At 40.3% G+C, this 15,355-nt stretch overlaps 1 protein-coding gene across 1 annotated transcript; it reads left to right on the top strand.

Moving 5' to 3' along the window:
• Positions 1 to 318: 318 nt before the first annotated feature.
• LOC147420413 (uncharacterized) lies at positions 319 to 888 on the top strand. Its single transcript, XM_086504525.1, has one exon. It carries the CDS (start codon positions 319 to 321, stop codon positions 886 to 888), a length of 570 nt encoding a protein of 189 aa, XP_086360651.1.
• Positions 889 to 15,355: the final 14,467 nt, after the last annotated feature.

Raw genomic sequence — 15,355 nt, 5'->3', positions numbered from 1 at the left:
ACTTGCAAGTTTATACAAGATGTCATGCTTGGTACGCCATGCTTGGCCAGGTCAAAGTCAACATCCGCCAGGCTCATATACAAAGTCAACATCCGGCAGGCCAGGCGCTATTATATACATAGCTGCACCAGCACCAATACTCTTATCAAGCAGCAAGTGTACAAATCTCTCCCCCCCCCACTCTCGAACTCTCTCATAAGACTCTCTCTCTCTCAACTGATCATCTCTCCCTTTCTCTGTGGCTCGCACACGCACCTGCCACGCCCACGTCAGCCCGCGCACACACACACACACACACACACACAAATCGACGCCATCATGCATAATCACTCTCAAGGGTCAGCTCATGCGTTGTTGTTGAAGAGGCAGCAGTCGATCCAGGTCGCGCTAAACGTTGCCCTCGTGTTGTTAATACTCGTGATGCCAGCAGCCCACGCAGGACGGGCGGCATCCTGGAGCATCGTGCAGTCCACGCCCCTGGAGTACTATGTCCAAGTGGGGCTGGCCCCCCCTGACTTGGACACCCTCATCGCTCCCATTGACCCCACCGGCTCCACGGGCACCTTCGGCCAGACACAGCTCTTCGCCTTCAATGTCACGCACGGCGCTGACCCAGCCTCCACGCTCCTCGGCTCCATGCGTGGTTACACCGTCCAAGCCAGCTCCACCGCCGACTTCCACGGCATGGAAGTGGAGGTCCTCGCCTTCGACGATGGCTCGCTCAATGGCACCATCAGCCTGCAAGGCCTCATCAACGCTGGCACTAACGAGATCGCCATTGTTGGCGGCACCGGAAACTTTCGAGGCGCTCGCGGCTACGGCATCGTCACCTTCCTCAACTCCACTGCCACCCTTGCACTTTATCACCACCAGCTCTTATTCCTCTAGATGACAGATGACAGCTTCCTAATATCACCCTTTGCGCCGGCCGTAGAAGCTTAACTCACCCAACCTTTAATACGCAGCTCACCCATCAACTGTACCATTTTGTGTTCATATAATATACAAAGAGCTAACGGTTGAACATATAAAAATAGTCCAAATACTCTTATTTTACCTCATGATTGATGTATGCTTGGATAAATGACATTATGCAACCTCATATACTAGGAAATTTCGACTTTGCGTACATTTGAATATAGAAAGATGGTGTATTAGATCACCTACACACCTTGGGAGTATATGACTCTCAAAACAATTTTATAGCCATGAAATTTGTGCAATTAATGGGTGGTACGACTATTAAAATTCAACGTATAGCTTCTATCATGCACTAATTTTTTGAGAGGTTGTGCCACCAATTTCTTTGAACCATCCAATAATCTTCTTCACCTCATGATCCAATGTGATATTGATGTGATGCATGTCCAATTGATCTGATGAGTGGACTTTATCTCCACTTAATCACCTAGTAGACATACCTACGGCCCCCAATTATGGATACTCCCTTTGTGATAGCTTTCGAGTGTGATTAATAGATTTTCAAAACAAAATTTGATAGAGTTTCTTTTGTAGCCACGCTCTCATGCTAGTTTTATCATTATTATTTTAAATTACATAGGGTTTCTTTTGTAGCCATGCTCTTATACTAGTTTTATCATTAATCTTTTTAAATTTCATAGGCTTTCCTTTGTCCACACCCTCTCAAGCTAGTTTTCATCTGAAAAGCAAGTACCATCTATTCGGTGTAGTGTTCCCACACAATTTGAGGCTTTGAAATCTAAACTTGTAATGGAATTTGCCTATTCAATTTGAGAGTAGCGGAATTTAATAGGGCTTAAGTAGGCTTACATGAAAGGCATTTTGTATAAGCCAATGGTTGGGCAACTTGAGTTGATAAGCCGTCTCATTGATGTGCTTCAAGATTTGGAAAGGACCATAGTATCTTTTTTCTAGTTTAGCATAATACTTTTGATGGCCCGTAGGATTTTTGCCCGTCGTTTGCCTTAATCGAGCCTTAGGAAACTTGAGTAAGACCCAATCATTTTCTTTGAACATTAAGGCTCTTCTGTGCTTATCAACAACAACTTTTTGCCTTTGTTGAGAGATGGCTATAGCCACCCTAATTTTTTGAAAAGATTCTTGTAGGTCACGGTTATACTCATCGGCGGCGAAGATCTTCCCATGTACTTTGAGTACCAAGGGACTTTTAGGTCTTCCCTCTATGATCTCGAAAGGTGCTTTCTCCGTAGAAGTATGGACAATGTTATTGTAGGCATACTCTACTAGAGGTAAATACTTTTCCCATTGTGAGCGTTGATCTACTTCGGTAACATAAGTCTTGAGTAGATCGAGTATCGTAACATTGGCTATCTCACTTTGGCCATCCGTTTGTGGGTGATAGGCCGAAGAGAAATTCAATCTTGTTCCTAGATTTTCAAAGAGACCTTTCTAGAAATTACTGGTCATTCTAGGATCTCTATCTGACACGATGGATGTGGGTAATCCATGGTGCTTGAAAATCTAAGATATGAAGAGAGTTGCCATTTGATGTGCCTTAATAGTCTTTTTGACAGGAATAAAATGTGCTTGCTTGCTAAACCTGTCGACTATTGTCCATATTCCTGTATTCCCATGGATAGAATTGGGTAATCCAAAGATGAAATCCATGGATATACTCTCCCATGGTGAATTTGGAATAGGCAATGGCTGGAGTAATCCAGGTTGCTTCCCTCTATCATACTTGGTCTTTTGGCATACTACACATTTTGAAACATACTCTTGTATGTCCACTTTCATGGTAGGCCAATAGAAATACGTCTCTACTCCTCGGAGAGTAGGTTGAATACCTCTATGCCCTGCATATGGAGGAGCATGGGATTCATACATAACCTTCTCACGAAGGGAATGGGTAACACATAGCCTACTGCCGTGGAGAAAATAACCATCTTGCAAGGTGAATGGTCCTCTTTCTTCCCCAAAGCAAGGGTTGGCATTATGTCTCTAAAGTCAGGGTCAGTAGCATACTCATCTATCATAGAGGATAGATCATTGTGAGTAGCTATAGACACCGCATTAACTTTTGGTCGTCGTGAAAGTGCATCGGCAACTTGATTGTGCTTACCAGCTATGTGAGCAATATGGAAATTAAATTGGGAAAAAAAAATTGCCCACCTCATTTGTTTGTCGGAAAGCTTGGTTTGCGTCATGAAATACTTGAGACTTTGGTGGTCGGTTCGTAGGATAAATGGAGTCCCCAATAGGTAGTGCTTCCATGTGTCTAGGGCATGTAAAACAGCTAAAAGCTCTTTCTCATAAATGCCCAAGACTCGTTCATCACTATTGAGCCTTCGGCTCTCATATGCTATGGCATGCCCTTCTTGAAGCAAAACCGCTCCAAGGCAATCACCACACGCATCACATTGGACCTCAAATGGCTTTGAGAGATCCGGAAGCACGAGGACTGGTTGGGAAGTAAGCTTCTCTTTGAGTTTTTCAAAAGCATTTTGCTCCTTAGCAGTCCATACAAACTTAACGTTCTTCTTTGTTAAGTCATGTAGTGGTCCTGCTACTTGAGAGAATTTTGCTATGAAGCGTCTATAGTATGCACACATACCAATAAAGCTTCTTAGCTCATGTAGATTCCTTGGGTTAGGTCATGATTTTATTACCTCTAACTTTGATGGATCCATACGAATACCATCGTGAGAGATTATATGACCTAGATATTGAATCTCTGGAAGGAAGAATTCACTTTTCTTTTGGTTGAGAAAAAGTTTGTTCTCCCTCAAGGCTTGAAAAATCACTTAGAGATGTTGCTTATGTTCCTCCAAAGACTTGGAGTAGATGATGATATCATCAAAGAACACTCCAGTGAATTTACGATATGGTCTAAAAAATTTCTCCATGAGACGATTGAAAGTAGCTGGTGCATTAGTCAAGCCAAAAGGCATGACTAGATATTCATAAAGACCAAATGTTCTGCGAAATGCAGTCTTTAGGATATCTTCATCCACTATCCTTATTTGATGATAGCCACTCTTAAGGTCAATCCTACTGAAGTAGGTAGAGCCTTGTATCTTATCAAACAGATCTTCTACCCGAGGCACAGGAAATCTGTTTTTGATAGTGATATGGTTTAGTGCTCGATAGTCCACACACATACGATATGTACCATCTTTCTTTTGCACTAAAAGGACTGGAGAACAAAAGGGAGAGGAACTAGGCCTCACCATCCCTTTGTCTACCAATTCCTGTACTTGCCTCATAATCTCCTCTTGTTGAGCTTGTGAGACTCGATAAGGAGGTTTGTTAGGCGGTGAGCTTCCTGGAAGGAGCTCAATACGATGGTCATCATCCCCTCGTTTTGGAGGTAGGTCCATAGGGATATCATCGATGAACACATCTTGGAATCCTTTTAGAAAAGTAGACAAGTCTAACTCTTCTTGATTCCTATCATTTTCATTTGATGAAACATTATTAGCTTTTAGAGACTCTTTGACATAAATCATGTACGCAGAAACTGAGCTCTTCATTGATTTATCAAAAGAAAGAGGATTTACAAGTGGAATAGTGCGACCACACTCACTAGCATCTATATACATGTTCTTTCCCCTGTAGGGGAAGTAAATTTTTCTTTCAGGGAACTTCATGTTGGCAGCCATGCGATCAAACCACGGTGCCCCTAGGATAACATCCTGATGTTGGAGAGGAGAGATGAAGAAGTCTTCTTTGTCGACATAGCTTTGGACATGAAGCCTCAACTTCCCAATCAAGGGAGTAACGGAGGCTTGTTGTCCCTTGAAAGCTGCATCAGCTGTTACTATATCTCCCATCTCAAAAGCTTGAATTCCCAACTTGGTGGCCAACTCTATTGATATGAAGTTGAGAGTAGAGCCTGGGTCAAACAAGATGAAGGCATCATGCTCTCTTACCTTTCCCCACGCATAGGAAAGTTATGATCCTTTGCAATGAGCATCCTCTTTTGGAGCTTCGATGGTGGAAGCCCTAGGAGTCTCATTGCGAGTATTCTTCTTGGGGCAAGAACGATAGCCATGTCCTTGCTCCCCACACTTGAAACACTTATGGTCCTTGCGAAAAGCTTCAAGCTCTTCAGGAGAGAGTTTGTTTTTACTTTTGTAAACTCCCTTCTCCTTGGACCGATTGTTGTTGTTGTTATTGTTGTTGTTGGAAGTGCCTTGGGAATTATTTTGAGCATTGGATTTCTCATTTGCATCATTTTTATCTTTGTTTTCCATGGGCTTGACATTACGTCTAGCCCCTTGATGGAAATTGATGCATGAAGCAACCATGGTGTGGTGGATTACTTTGGTAATAGTACCGGGCCGTTGAGAGTTGATGTATTCGGTCATCTCTTCAGGTAATCCCACACAGAATTGTTGTCTTTGCTCGGCAAAGTCTATTTTTTGAAAGACAGTAGCTTTGAGATGTAAATCCCAAAACTTGTCTACATACTTGTTGATAGACTCATGAGAGAGGAGCTTCAAGCCGCGCCATTCAGTAAGAACTTTATCTTTAGTATCACTTGGAAGAAATTGCTTCATGATGGAAACTCGTAGAGTTTTCCATGTCTTTGGGGCTTCTCCATTGCCACGAAGGCTAGCCCACCATTGACGAGCTGATTTTTGGAAGTGCATAGCTACATGGCGTATCTTGGAGGACTCTATGAAGCCCTCGTCCCCAAAGGCCGCATCAAATTGTTGGATGAAGGCCAACACTTTGTCGGTAGCACCAAAGGTGCCATCATAGGTGAGAAAAGAGATACTCTTTCCTCCCTCCTTGAACTTCTTTAGCTTTTGTGACCTTCGCCATGCAGGAAATGATTTGCGATGTCCTCCCCTCTTGTATTCTCTATGAGAATAGCCATAACTTTCATCGGAAGAGGAGGAAGGTGAAGAAGAAGGAGAAGAGGGTGACCTCTTTCTAGCCCTTTTCTTCCTTTGTTTCCTCTCTTGCCTTTCAGAGTGATGAGGAGAAGGACTATGGGTTGCTCTTTTCCTCTTGGGAGGAGTAGGCGATCGTTTAGACCGCCGTCTTCGTGGAGCCACATCTTCAGAAGAACTTAGACTGTCATTGCTTTCTTTCTCTTTGGATTCCTCCTCTCGAATGGGAGAGAGTCTTCTTTTGGGGGTCTCTTCAAGAGGCCTCCTAAGCTCTCTCTCCTCTGGGAGAGGAAGGGAAATTCCATAAGCACGAAGTTGTTGAGTAACTTCGGCTTGCAAAGCAGGGTTTCCCATAGCTTGTTGCAACCTAGTGACGAGATAATTCACAAACATGGGAGCATCATCATTAGCACCTTCATGTGCAAAATCAAAGCTATCAATGTTCATTCTACTCTCTTGATTATTGTCAGCCATGCTAACAAAATTTATGTTTATACTTAGTGTATGCTTTGGCAATACAAAACCTTAGTTGCCACTCCTCTTAGCCTTTGAAAATCGGCTATTAAGTATCTACACCCACGGCTCAAAGTGGTTAATTATAGAGAGTAGAGGAGTAGGTCTAACATAGCAGAGTTGCCAAGGGCTAGCTCCTTTCGGACTTCTTATGGCTCAATAATGGTAAAGCCGTAGGCAAGTCTAAAAAGACTCCATTATTAAGTCCAAAGCTCCAGAGGTGTGCACCATCCCCCACATAGTGGGCTTAACAAAACCGATATTAGATCCGAGTTCCACTTACTCTATTATAATTAACAACATCAACCATTTATAGGCTACTTAAGGACCTCTCTTCTTAAGCAAGAAAAGAGAAACCAAATGCTCTGATACCAATGTAATGGAATTTGCCTATTCAATTTGAGAGTAGCGGAATTTAATAAGAGTACTTTCAAGAAATGATTTTGTGAGCATAGCGGGTTGACATAATTGAAGATAGCAACATAGTCATAGCAATTAGTTAACTTGGCATAGACAATACTTTTGCAAGAGAGAGAATTTAGAGAACATGACAACAATTGAGGACCGGATTTATGTGGAGCTGGTCCCCCCTCCAATAGGCATTTGTATTATGATTTCTCCCATAAAGAGAGACTTGTTACAATACATTCTTTGTGTTCCTTGTGACCTAGGTGAAGCAATGAAGATGGAAAGCTTCATGCATCACCATCATAGCATAACCTAAACTTGAAGAAAGCTTTAACTATACCAAGCCTCAGTCCCAAGACCTCAAACACCTTCGAAGGTGGAGAGAGCTAGCAGGGAATGAGGGTAGGGAAGAGGAAGAAGGAACATTTCATACAAGAAAGAGCTAGTTCCTCACTTATCATAAATCTTGTGCTAGCATACATAATAGCATAGTAATGAAGAAGAAATAGATGGCAAGCTCAAGCATTGAAGCATGGTTCTTGGATGGATTTGCACTCCATAGCCAAGAGTGTTGGTGTAGGCTCTCAACCTCTACTTGCTTGGAGAAAGAGAAGGAGCTCTTGCACTTTGCATAGTACACCATGAGAGTGTTTGTGAGTGTGTGTGGGTGAGTATACCCCCTAAGCACCCCCCTAGCTTGCTTGGGTCAACCCCCCCTTGTAGCTCATGCTTGAAGCTCATTGGACCCCTCCAGGCCTAGCCAATCACAAGCAGGAGCCATTACAAGCAACAGGGATAGCCTTGGGACAAGTGTCCCCCTTTCCCCTTTGAGAGAGAGGACTTGATAAATGCAAAATCAATTAATTGAATATCCTTTATTATCATTGGACCCCTTGGGTGGCCAACCGATAGGTTTCAGGCACACCATGAGGGCAACATGAGGAGGAACTTGACAAGTGTCCTTGCTGCCTCTTCAAGCTGGGGCTTCCCTTGTGTGTGTGTGTGTGTGTGTGTGTGTGTGTGTGTGTGTGTGTGTGTGTGTGTGTGTGTGTGTGTGTGTGTGTGTGTGTGTGTGTTCTCTCTCATCCCCCCCCCCTTGTAGGCTTGCCCCCCTCCATGTAGGGATCTTTTTGAATTTGGATGAGCAAGCCCCTTAGTCATCAAGCATGACTAAGCACTTGAAGTAGGGGGTGTTCCCACAAGCATCTCAGGCAAGCTTCTCAAGGCACTTCAAGCACCTTAATCATGCACCAAGTCAAGCACCTCAAGCATGGAGCCAGTCAAGCACCTCAATCATGACAAGCACCTCAAGCAGGACAAGCACCTCAAGCACGACAAGCACCTCGATTTTGGGACGGGTTCCCACCTCAAGCTCAGCCCTAGCTTACCTAAGGTCAAAGGACTTTTACACACATTATTGGAGGTCTTCAATGAAGCTTACCCTAAGGTCTTATGCTCCATTGGTTAGCCTTGCTCTTGATAGACCATCTCCCATTTGGGCCCCTTTACTATTGTCCCCGTGTTGAGATGTATCTATAAGCACATATCTATATCTTAACACTTGTTCCCGTTTATTCTCCCACATTAAGTGATCAATTTAATATGAGAAAATCATTTGGGTTGGTTAGATATTAGATTTTATGACAAAACTTGTCTTCATTGTTTCTCAATTATAGACTCGCACAAAGCCAAGCTTTGAATATCCATAAGGTGCACAAAACTCGCACATCCACATTAGAATTGGAAATAATTAAGAAACGAGGATAAATGCCACCACTTGTCCAATTGATCATATTTAATACACTAAAATATGATAATAGCCCCACTCTGTAACAGAATATGGCTATAACATTGATTATATCGGAATTAAAGTAACAATAGTGAGCATTTCTTTAAGAGAATTCGTAAAGAGCATAAGGAGAGCACTGGATTAAAGGTAGAAAAATGAACATTACACCTAGTTAGCTTGGCATGAACAATACTTGTAAAAGAGAGAGAGAGAGAGAGAGAGAGAGAGAGAGAGAGAGAGAGAGAGAGAGAGAGAGAGAGAGAGAATTACAGAAATTGACAATAGTTGAAGACGGGATTCACTTGAAGCCGATTCCCCCCTCCAAAAGGCTTTTGTATTATAGATTCTCCCTTAAAGAGAGACTTGATACAATACATCTTTTTGCTCCTTGAGACCTTGTTGATGCATGAAGATGGTAAACTTCATGCACCAAATTTATGCCAGTAACTACCTTGCAAAAACATTAACTTGTCCTCAGCCTCAATCACAAGACCTCAAACAACTTCAAAGATGGAGAGAGCTAGCAGGGAGTGAGGGATGGAAAGAGGAAAAAGAAGTACCATACGAGAAAGAAGTAGTTTCCTCACGATAGATTACTCTTGGAGCTTAGCTTAGAATAGTAATATAGATGGTAGAGAAGATGAGCATGCCATTGAAACTTGACTCTTGGTTAGATTTGCATCCCATAGCCAAGAGGTGTTGGTGTAGGCTCTCTACTTTTCAAACTTGGAGAAGGAGATGGAGTAATTCTTGCTCAACACAATGAGAGAGAGTGTGAGTGTCATGTGAGAATAAGCCAAAATGAGTCCCCTCCTTGCCTAGGTAGACCCCTTTGTCTCTTTACTCATGCTTGATCACTATTGGCCCTTGCCAAGCCTGGCCAATCACAAGCTATGATCATTTCAAGCAATAGAGATAGAATTTGGACATGTTTCCTTCTTTTCCCTTTTGAGAGAGAGAGCTTAGTAATTAATTAAATGCATCTAAATTCTCCTTGGACCTCCCTAAAGACGATCCAATAGGATTCATGCACACCATGAGTACCACATGGGTAGCTACTTGACATGTGTCCTTATTGCCTCTTAAGTCTTGGTCTTGCCTTGAGTGTGTGTGTGTGTGTGTGTGTGTGTGTGTGTGTGTGTGTGTGTGTGTGTGTGTGTGTGTGTGTGTGTTCTCTCTCATGTCCCTACCTTTAGGGATCGCCCCCTCCTTTGTAGGAGTCATGCTTGACTTTGAACACCTCAAGCACCTTAGTCATCAAGCATGAGAAGCACCTCAAGCACCTTAGTCAACTCAAGCAAGGCAAGCACCTCAGGCACATGCCTAGCTTGACTAAGGTTTAAAGTACCTAAAGGTCATAGATCTAAGGACTTTTAACACTAACCTTTGGAGGCCTTTTAATCTCCATTATTTGATCATTTCTCTTTGATAGACCATCTCCCTTTTGGACCCTTAATGAGAGGGAGCCTTCTCTCCCTTTTGGTTTCATGTTGAGATAGATCTAAAACCACATATCTATATTCTAACTCTTGTTCCCTTTCATTTTCCCACATTAAATGCTTAGTTCAATATGAGAAAATCATAATATACGTAGATATTAGATTTTATGACATTACACTACAAGAGGTCACTTAAATTTCGACGCCAAATTATCGATGAGAATGGCGGGCGTCGGTATATGTGCGGATAAGTATGAAGGGAGATGAACATTTTAAACATTTTCATCTTCAAATTTTTGACGCTTGTATCGATGATTTCGACGCTTATATAGATATGTATTCCAATGCCTCTTCCGATGTTTCATCCTACGCCTGTACTGACGGAACCTGCAAAAACCGAATACGCGGGTCTTTCCCTGAGCATTTCTATAATTTGTGTGCCTCTTCTCTTGGTCTCGTCCTCCTCACCTACTGCAGATATGGTGCCCAACAACTTGCCGAAGGTGAGAATGTTGCTTGTTGACTACTCCTTAGCATCCATTAGGAATAGAATGGGGTCTATGAGGGCCTCTTTATTTGGTAGTTTAAAGTAATCAAAGGACAACTTTTGAATTCAAACAGGGCAAATGGCTAGTTTATTTGAATTCAAATTTTGCCCCCAAAATGGAATTAAAAATCTGGCAGGTAAAACCATTTCATGTAGCATATCTATGGAAAGAGCTCAATGCGTAGATTGTAGATCTATTATCTCTGCTCAAATTGAAGATCATATGTGGGAGTTATGGAAGGCCAAAAATCATCAAATTGTCCACCTTCTTTTTTGGGGGAAAAGTGTATCCTTTGACCGCTCTTACGCATCTCTTACACACCCACCATTCTAGCACACATGGCATACACGTATTTGTCAAAATGTTAATCACTTCCATATGCTCATGGCAAATAAAGAGGCCCTCCTATACCCCATTCTCTTCCTATGAAGCTGAGATTCTTTTCAAGTTTGCTTGTAGGTTTATGGTTTAGGGTTTAACATAGTGTGTTTGTGTGTGTGTGTGTGCGTGTTTTTGCAGTTTTGAAGACGTTTACAAGACCCTTTTTTGCTCAAAAAGGCCGTGTGCGAGTGCTCGAAAGTTTTATGCATATTAAATTACTTTAAAATTATATTGTATATTGACAAAATAAAATTTCATTAATTAGGATTTCTATGCTTAAATTTTCATGCAATTATTCTTTGAAAGAAAATTGTTTTGAAATTATGTTTGGGGTAATTTTGATTTGAAATTATGCTACGGAAAAATTTTGTATGCTTTGAAGAAAATTTGTTTCAAAATTATGCTATGGAAAAATTTTGTTTTGAAGAAATTTTGTTTTGAAATTACGCTACCATCTCATAATCATCATGCGATTGATGAGGTTTAGGTTATAGGTTTCGGTAAGGTGTAGTTTTGGTTATAGGATAGGTTAGGGTATAGGTTATATGTTAAGTTATAGATCATACATTAGGTTAGGTTACGTTAGGTTAGGTTAGGTTAGGTTAGGTTAGATTAGGTTTAGGTTATAGGTTAAGTTAATTTAGTTTATGGGCTAGATTATAGACTAGGTTAGGTTAGTTTATACGTTAATTAGGTTAGGTTAACTTATAGGTTAGGTTATATTAGCTTAATTATAGGTTAGGTTCTAAGTTAGGTTTAGGTTATAGGTTATAGATTACGTTAGGTTATAGGTCAGGTGTAGGCAACATGTTAGGTTAATTAGGTTAGGTTATAAGTTGTACACAAAAGGCTAGGTTAGGTTATAGGTCAGGTTTAGGCAACATGTTAGGTTATAGGTTAGGTTAATTAGGTTAGGTTATAAATTGTACATAAAAGGCTAGGTTAGGTTATAGTTTAAGTTAACTAATGTTTAGGTTATAGGTTTGGTTTGAAAAAAATCAGATGCTTCCAACTGAAACATTGGTGGCCCATAACCATGATGTAAATAGGTTACAAATTTATTACCAAGTCAATTTTCCAAAGAATCTATCCCACTATCGATAAGGGTATCACTCGTCCCAACAAGATTTCATCAAAGGACACCATTCACCATGCAAGATTGTAACAGTTATAGGTTAGGTTATAGTTAGCGATGTGAGCGAGATGGAAACACACACAACGCCTCTATAATCACGTGACACACACTCTTGGGATAATACACACACACACACACACACACACACTATGGGACACCACTCGGCTTACAAAATCCACCTGGCTGAGACAGGGACCACACAGATGGAGTGAGAGTAGAGAGACTATCCATCTGCCCACTCAACACACACACACACACACACACACACACACACGTGTATACACAAATCAGCTGGGAAAAGTGCATCCTTTGAACACTCTTACACATCTCTTACACACCCACGATTCCAGCACACATGGCATACACTATTTGTCAAAATGTTAGTCACTTCCATATGCTCATGGCAAATAAAGAGGCCCTCCTATACCCCATCCTCTTCCTAATGAAGCTCAGATTCTTTTGAAGTTTTCTTGTAGGTTTATGGTTTAGGGTTTAACATAGTGTGTGTGTGTGTGTGTGTGTGTGTGTGTGCATTTTTACAGGTTTGAAGACGTTTAGAGGACCCTTTCTTGCTCAAAAAGGCCACATGCGAGTGCTCAAAAGTTTTATGCATATTAAATTACTTTTAAATTATATTGTATATTGACAAAATAAAATTTCATTAATTAGGATTTCAATGCTTAAATTTTCATGCAATTTTTTTTAGAAATTATGCTTTGAAAAAAAATTGTTTTGAAATTATGGTTTGGGGTAATGTTGATTTGAAATTATGCTACGGAAAAATTTTGTATGCTTTGAAGAAAATTTGTTTCAAAATTATGCTATGGAAAAATTTTGTTTTGAAGATTTTTTTTTTTTGAAATCACGCTACCATCTTATCATCATCATGCGATTGATGAGGTTTAAGTTATAGGTTTCGGTAAGGTGTAGTTTAGGTTATACGATAGGTTAGGGTATAGGTTATCTGCTAAGTTATAGGTTAGGTTAGGTTAGGTTAGATTAGGTTTAGGTTATAGGTTAAGTTAAGTTAGTTTATGGGTTAGATTATAGACTAGGTTAGGTTAGTTTATAGGTTAATTAGGTTAGGTAAACTTATAGGTTAGGTTAGATTAGCTTATAGATTAGGTTTTAGGTTAGGTTTAGGTTATAGGTTATAGACTAGGTTAGGTTATAGATCAGGTTTAGGAAACATGTTAGGTTATAGGTTAGGTTAATTAGGTTAGGTTATAAATTGTACATAAAAAGCTAGGTTAGGTTATAGTTTAAGTTAACTAATGTTTAGGTTATAGGTTTGGTTTGAAAAAAATCAGATGCTTCCAACTGAAACATTGGTGGCCCATAACCATGATGTAAATAGGTTACAAATTTATTACCAAGTCAATTTTCCAAAGAATCTATCCCACTATCGATAAGGGTATCACTCGTCCCAACAAGATTTCATCAAAGGACACCATTCACCATGCAAGATTGTAATAGTTATAGGTTAGGTTATAGTTAGCGATGTGAGCGAGATGGAAACACACACAACGCCTCTATAATCACGTGACACACACTCTTGGGATAATACACACACACACACACACACACTATGGGACACCACTCGGCTTACAAAATCCACCTGGCTGAGACAGGGACCACACAGATGGAGTGAGAGTAGAGAGACTATCCATCTGCCCACTCAACACACACACACACACACGTGTATACACAAATCAGTTGGGAAAAGTGCATCCTTTGAACACTCTTACACATCTCTTACACACCCACGATTCCAGCACACATGGCATACACCTATTTGTCAAAATGTTAGTCACTTCCATATGCTCATGGCAAATAAAGAGGCCCTCCTATACCCCATCCTCTTCCTAATGAAGCTGAGATTCTTTTGAAGTTTTCTTGTAGGTTTATGGTTTAGGGTTTAACATAGTGTGTGTGTGTGTGTGTGTGTGTGTGTGTGTGTGTGTGTGTGTGTGTGTGTGTGTGTGCATTTTTACAGGTTTGAAGACGTTTAGAGGACCCTTTCTTGCTCAAAAAGGCCACGTGCGAGTGCTCAAAATTTTTATGCATATTAAATTACTTTTAAATTATATTGTATATTGACAAAATAAAATTTCATTAATTAGGATTTCAATGCTTAAATTTTCATGCAATTTTTTTTAGAAATTATGCTTTGAAAAAAAATTGTTTTGAAATTATGGTTTGGGGTAATGTTGATTTGAAATTATGCTACGGAAAAATTTTGTATGCTTTGAAGAAAATTTGTTTCAAAATTATGCTATGGAAAAATTTTGTTTTGAAGATTTTTTTTTTTGAAATCACGCTACCATCTTATCATCATCATGCGATTGATGAGGTTTAAGTTATAGGTTTCGGTAAGGTGTAGTTTAGGTTATACGATAGGTTAGGGTATAGGTTATCTGCTAAGTTATAGGTTAGGTTAGGTTAGGTTAGATTAGGTTTAGGTTATAGGTTAAGTTAAGTTAGTTTATGGGTTAGATTATAGACTTGGTTAGGTTAGTTTATAGGTTAATTAGGTTAGGTAAACTTATAGGTTAGGTTAGATTAGCTTATAGATTAGGTTTTAGGTTAGGTTTAGGTTATAGGTTATAGACTAGGTTAGGTTATAGATCAGGTTTAGGAAACATGTTAGGTTATAGGTTAGGTTAATTAGGTTAGGTTATAAATTGTACATAAAAAGCTAGGTTAGGTTATAGTTTAAGTTAACTAATGTTTAGGTTACACGTTTGGTTCGAAAAAAAATCTGATGCTTCCAATTGAAACATTGGTGGCCCATAACCATGATGTAAATAGCTTACAAACTTATTGCCACGTCAATTTCCCAAAGACTCTATCCCACTATGGATAAGGGTATCACTCCTCGCCAACAAGACTTCATTAAAGGAAGATCTATTTAAGATAACACCTTGACAGCAATGGTTGGATTAGAATATACACCATTCACTATGCAAGATTGTATCGGTTATAGGTTAGGTTATAGCTAGCGATGTGAGCGGGATGGAAACACACTCAGCGCCTCTATAATCACCTGACACACACTCTTGGGATAATACACAACCACACACACTATGGGGTACCACTCGGCTTACAAAATCCACTTGGCTGAGACACGGAACACACCATTGGAGTGAGAGGAGAGAGACTATCTATCTGCCCACTCAACACACACACACACACACACACACACATATACACAAATCAGCTCAAAGGATTTCAATGCTTAAATTTTCATGCAATTTTGTTTAGAAATTATGCTTTGAAAAAAAATTGTTTTGAAATTA

Source organism: Adiantum capillus-veneris, chromosome 28, assembly GCF_014529385.1.
Source record: "Adiantum capillus-veneris isolate H3 chromosome 28, ASM1452938v2, whole genome shotgun sequence".
Classification (NCBI taxonomy): domain Eukaryota; kingdom Viridiplantae; phylum Streptophyta; class Polypodiopsida; order Polypodiales; family Pteridaceae; genus Adiantum; species Adiantum capillus-veneris.
The sequence above is the reverse complement of the archived record's forward strand: the minus strand, read 5'-3'. Positions and strand labels throughout refer to the sequence as shown.